Here is a 3,679-nt window from a genome sequence, read left to right as displayed (position 1 = left end):
TATCCAGCCCTAGTGTGCCCCACACATCCATCTCAACATCCTCATTTCTGCTACTTTCATTTTCTGGATATGTGAATTCTTGACTGGCCAACACTCAGCTCCATACAACATGGCCGGTCTAACCACCGCTTTATAAAACTTACCTTTGAGTTTCGGTGGCACATTCTTGTCACACAGGACTCAGACGCAAACCTCCATTTCATCCACCCCACTCCTATACGGTGCGTAACATCCCCATCGATCTCCCCGTCTCCTTGGATAATTGACCCTAAGTACTTAAAACTTTCTCTCTTGGGGATGACCTGTGAGTCAAGCCTAACTTCCACATCCGCTTCCCCCGTCACATTGCTGAACTTACATTCCACATATTCTGTCTTAGTCCTACTCAACTTGAAACCTTTAGACTCTAGAGTCTGCCTCCATACCTCCAGTCTCCCATTAACGCCGCCTCGCGTTTCATCAATCAGAACTATATCATCAGCGAACAACATACACCAAGTTGACCAACTTTTTAGCTAATCCAAACGTCCCTATAAGACTTAGATATGGATAATTCCACCTAAATTAGAAGTATGGGAATAATTCCTAAACTGTAGTGAGTTGAGCTATCTTGAGACAGTTTGGTCATCAAATTCCTTATTTTCATTCTTTATTTTAATTCACATTTTTAACTCAACTAGTGGTCTTCTTGCCTTTAAAAAGGAATCAGCCCCAACATGGGCAATGATAGACAGACCAAAGATTTACGAAAACTAACACATCTGAGACTGCGAGTAGATTATCACCCAGTATTTATTCCATAATACTCTTGTAGCTTCTCTTCTGAAAACTGGAGCAGATCCCCAACAGTGTTCACACCTAAGTCAATTTGCAAAGAAGTTCCAAGTTTTCCTCCAAGCTGTTTCCTGCGAACAAATTGTATACCAAGCCATGTTTAAAAAAAAGTATTTAGAAGAATAAACAAGCCAATATATATCATTTACATTATGGAAACCATGTGCGACACTGTAGAGCAGTCAATGGAAAAGACCGAAATTAAAAAGAAAAGAATTCAACCTCAATAAAAGTAAGACATAATTAAGCAGCCAGCGTACTATTAACTATTCAAAAGATGGTAATAAGGTGTCAAGAGAGGATTTCTGTGCAAACCCCTACATTTTCTTTATAGGCAGAGTTTCGAGTAATTTGCTGATGGATGAGAAAGGCACCAAAGTTTGCTGAGCAGGTTTATTCATTCCACTTGCTAGTTTGGCCAGCATCTGCTCACAATTTCATACTCAAGTTACTAAAAACCTTCTTCCAAGATAAATCATCAAATATAAATTGATGCATTTTTCATTTAAACAGAGAACTATATCCACCTTATTATTGTTACAAAATATTAAATATTTCCACCTTATTATGAGCAATGCCTGCAGAACAAGTGAATTCAGTCTCTTCTAATACTTGCAGCCGAAGTTCTGCAACAATAAGGGCTCCACAGGCTAACAACTTATCACGGTGACTAGCGTCACTTCTGGTGAGCCAATGTCTGACATTCTCTCTGGGATCGGTACCAACCTGTGCAGGAACTAAGTTAGCAGATATCAGCAGAACATGAGGGATATGGATAAAATATAAAAATATAAGTAATACAGAAAAAAGCAAAAACGTATAAGAAAGGCCAATACGAAAAAATTTGCAACATTATTTTGCAGAAGTCACATCATATTATGCAGGCATGCCATATGTATTTTCTTATCTCCAGTAGTATCATTTCATAACATTATAGAGTTTACTTTCTGTTCTAGCATTTCATTACTTGAAATGAGAAAATAGGCCTTCATTGATGAATGAAATGCTCTGCTGATTTATCGGAGCCTGAAACAACCTTCTAGACGAAATCCAACTTCAATACCCTAAACTAATGTTGCTCGTGCATGCTATTAAACTAATATTGCTCTTGAATGCCATTACTTGATCGCACCAAAGTTTCTTGCAGTTAGGAGGAAAAACAAACAAAAAAAAGCTGCTGCTTTAAGTGACATCTACTACCTCAAGACCCAAAACATGTGATTTCACTGCTTCTTCACTGATTGTTTCCAGACACTCAGGAGGATTATCTGCCAACATTGCTTCAGCAGCTATAGTGAGATCCAAATACACTTCATCAATTGAAGCACGCTCACATCGGCCTCTTCTTGAGAGTATGGCGACAACCTGAAATTATGTAATGGTATGATTATCAGCACACATTTTTCGTTCTTAAAGCACAAGGATAGCTTTCAGTATCAATAGACCTCTGAGCCTGCATTCCTGTAAGAATTTAGGTCAGCTTTACCACGGGCAACTGGGACTTGAACAAGATGAATCTCCGGACAAACTTCCTTTGCTTCATCACCTCGCATTGAGCTTAAACATGTAAATATTTCAGTGCTCAAACACTTTGATGAGTATCAGTAGTTCTCCAAGAATAACTATTTAACTACTCATACAGCCAACGCTACACACACTCACCGCTTCACCCCAAATTTACGAGCCTCATAACTGACAGCGATCAGCCCCCCACCTTGCCAAGAATTGTACTGTACAACAGCAGCGGGTTGACCTCTTAGACTTGGTTGCTTTCGCTGCTCCACTACACACAGTGTTACCAGTTAGCCAGACTATAGAGATGATATCATGGCATAACAAAATTGAAAAAAGCTAAAGATAAATACACAAGAAAAAGATGGTAACATCACTATTATTAATAAAAGATGGTGACATCACTATCTCATGATCAGTACAGAAAGAACACTGTTCAATACAGAGATATATCAGAATTCTAAATTAAATTCTCAATATGAAGATTGTAATGCTTACATACACCAATAATCAGACCATTATATAACCCTAATTGAAAATGCTGACCACGGGGTCTTTTGAACGCTTTCACATGTGAAAATTCAACTTTCTGTGTTGTAGCTTTTCATTAAAATTCCATAGATGATTCCAGTAAGAAAAAAAAAGGAATGGAAATAATTGTTAATTTTTAAAAGGGAAATTAAGAGAATCTATTTACAGTGTCAAGTCTGCTTATGCCCTACTATCAGTACAAATTAATCAAATGTGATGAAAATCCCAAAATTTTCAGGTATGGGAAAGAGAAAAATGAGAACCTTGAACATAGAAGCAATCCATGTCGACATGAGCAATAACTCTAGAATCCGATGACTCAGGCCTTGCCACCGGCATATTTCTCTCTATCGTCTTTTCTATTTTTCCCACCAATTCCTAGGCGGGTTACATTTGAACTTTTATACCCTAATATATAGGGAAAAAGTTTCAAATTGACCATGAACTTTGAGAAATGATTCAATTTTACCTCTCTTAGTAGTTCCGGTCAAATCGACGTTTGTCGTTACAAAAATGAAGGTAAAAGGCCAAAATTGTCCCTATATAATCGAAAAAGGGAAACTTACACAAATGTCCAAAATAAATCTCAACTTACTAATTTGTAGCCATTAGTTATAGACTTACCAAAACTAGCCAACAAAAATTGAAAAACCAAATAATAGTGTTCTTTCTCTCAAAGAATCACATGCAAAAATCACATTCCATATTTTTAAGCGTGATTAGCAACATTAGATACAAGACGGAAAGGAAATTTCATGGACGGGGTAGCAAATAAGGTGATGAAATACAAAAATCTATACAA

At 37.3% G+C, this 3,679-nt stretch overlaps 1 protein-coding gene across 1 annotated transcript; it reads right to left on the bottom strand.

The window, feature by feature from the left end:
* Positions 1-393: 393 nt before the first annotated feature.
* LOC109221976 (DNA polymerase eta-like) lies at positions 394-3,310 on the bottom strand. The gene is made up of 7 exons (XM_019386396.1): positions 3,141-3,310; positions 2,497-2,617; positions 2,280-2,391; positions 2,035-2,199; positions 1,396-1,560; positions 1,156-1,259; positions 394-905 (listed from the first exon to the last, which is right to left on the bottom strand). Exons 1-7 carry the CDS (start codon positions 3,214-3,216, stop codon positions 782-784), a joined length of 867 nt encoding a protein of 288 aa, XP_019241941.1. The 5' UTR covers positions 3,217-3,310; the 3' UTR covers positions 394-781.
* Between the last annotated feature and the right edge of the window lie 369 nt (positions 3,311-3,679).

The sequence above is a fragment of the Nicotiana attenuata genome, unplaced genomic scaffold (genome assembly GCF_001879085.1).
Source record: "Nicotiana attenuata strain UT unplaced genomic scaffold, NIATTr2, whole genome shotgun sequence".
Taxonomy (NCBI): Eukaryota; Viridiplantae; Streptophyta; class Magnoliopsida; order Solanales; family Solanaceae; genus Nicotiana; species Nicotiana attenuata.
The sequence above is the reverse complement of the archived record's forward strand: the minus strand, read 5'-3'. Positions and strand labels throughout refer to the sequence as shown.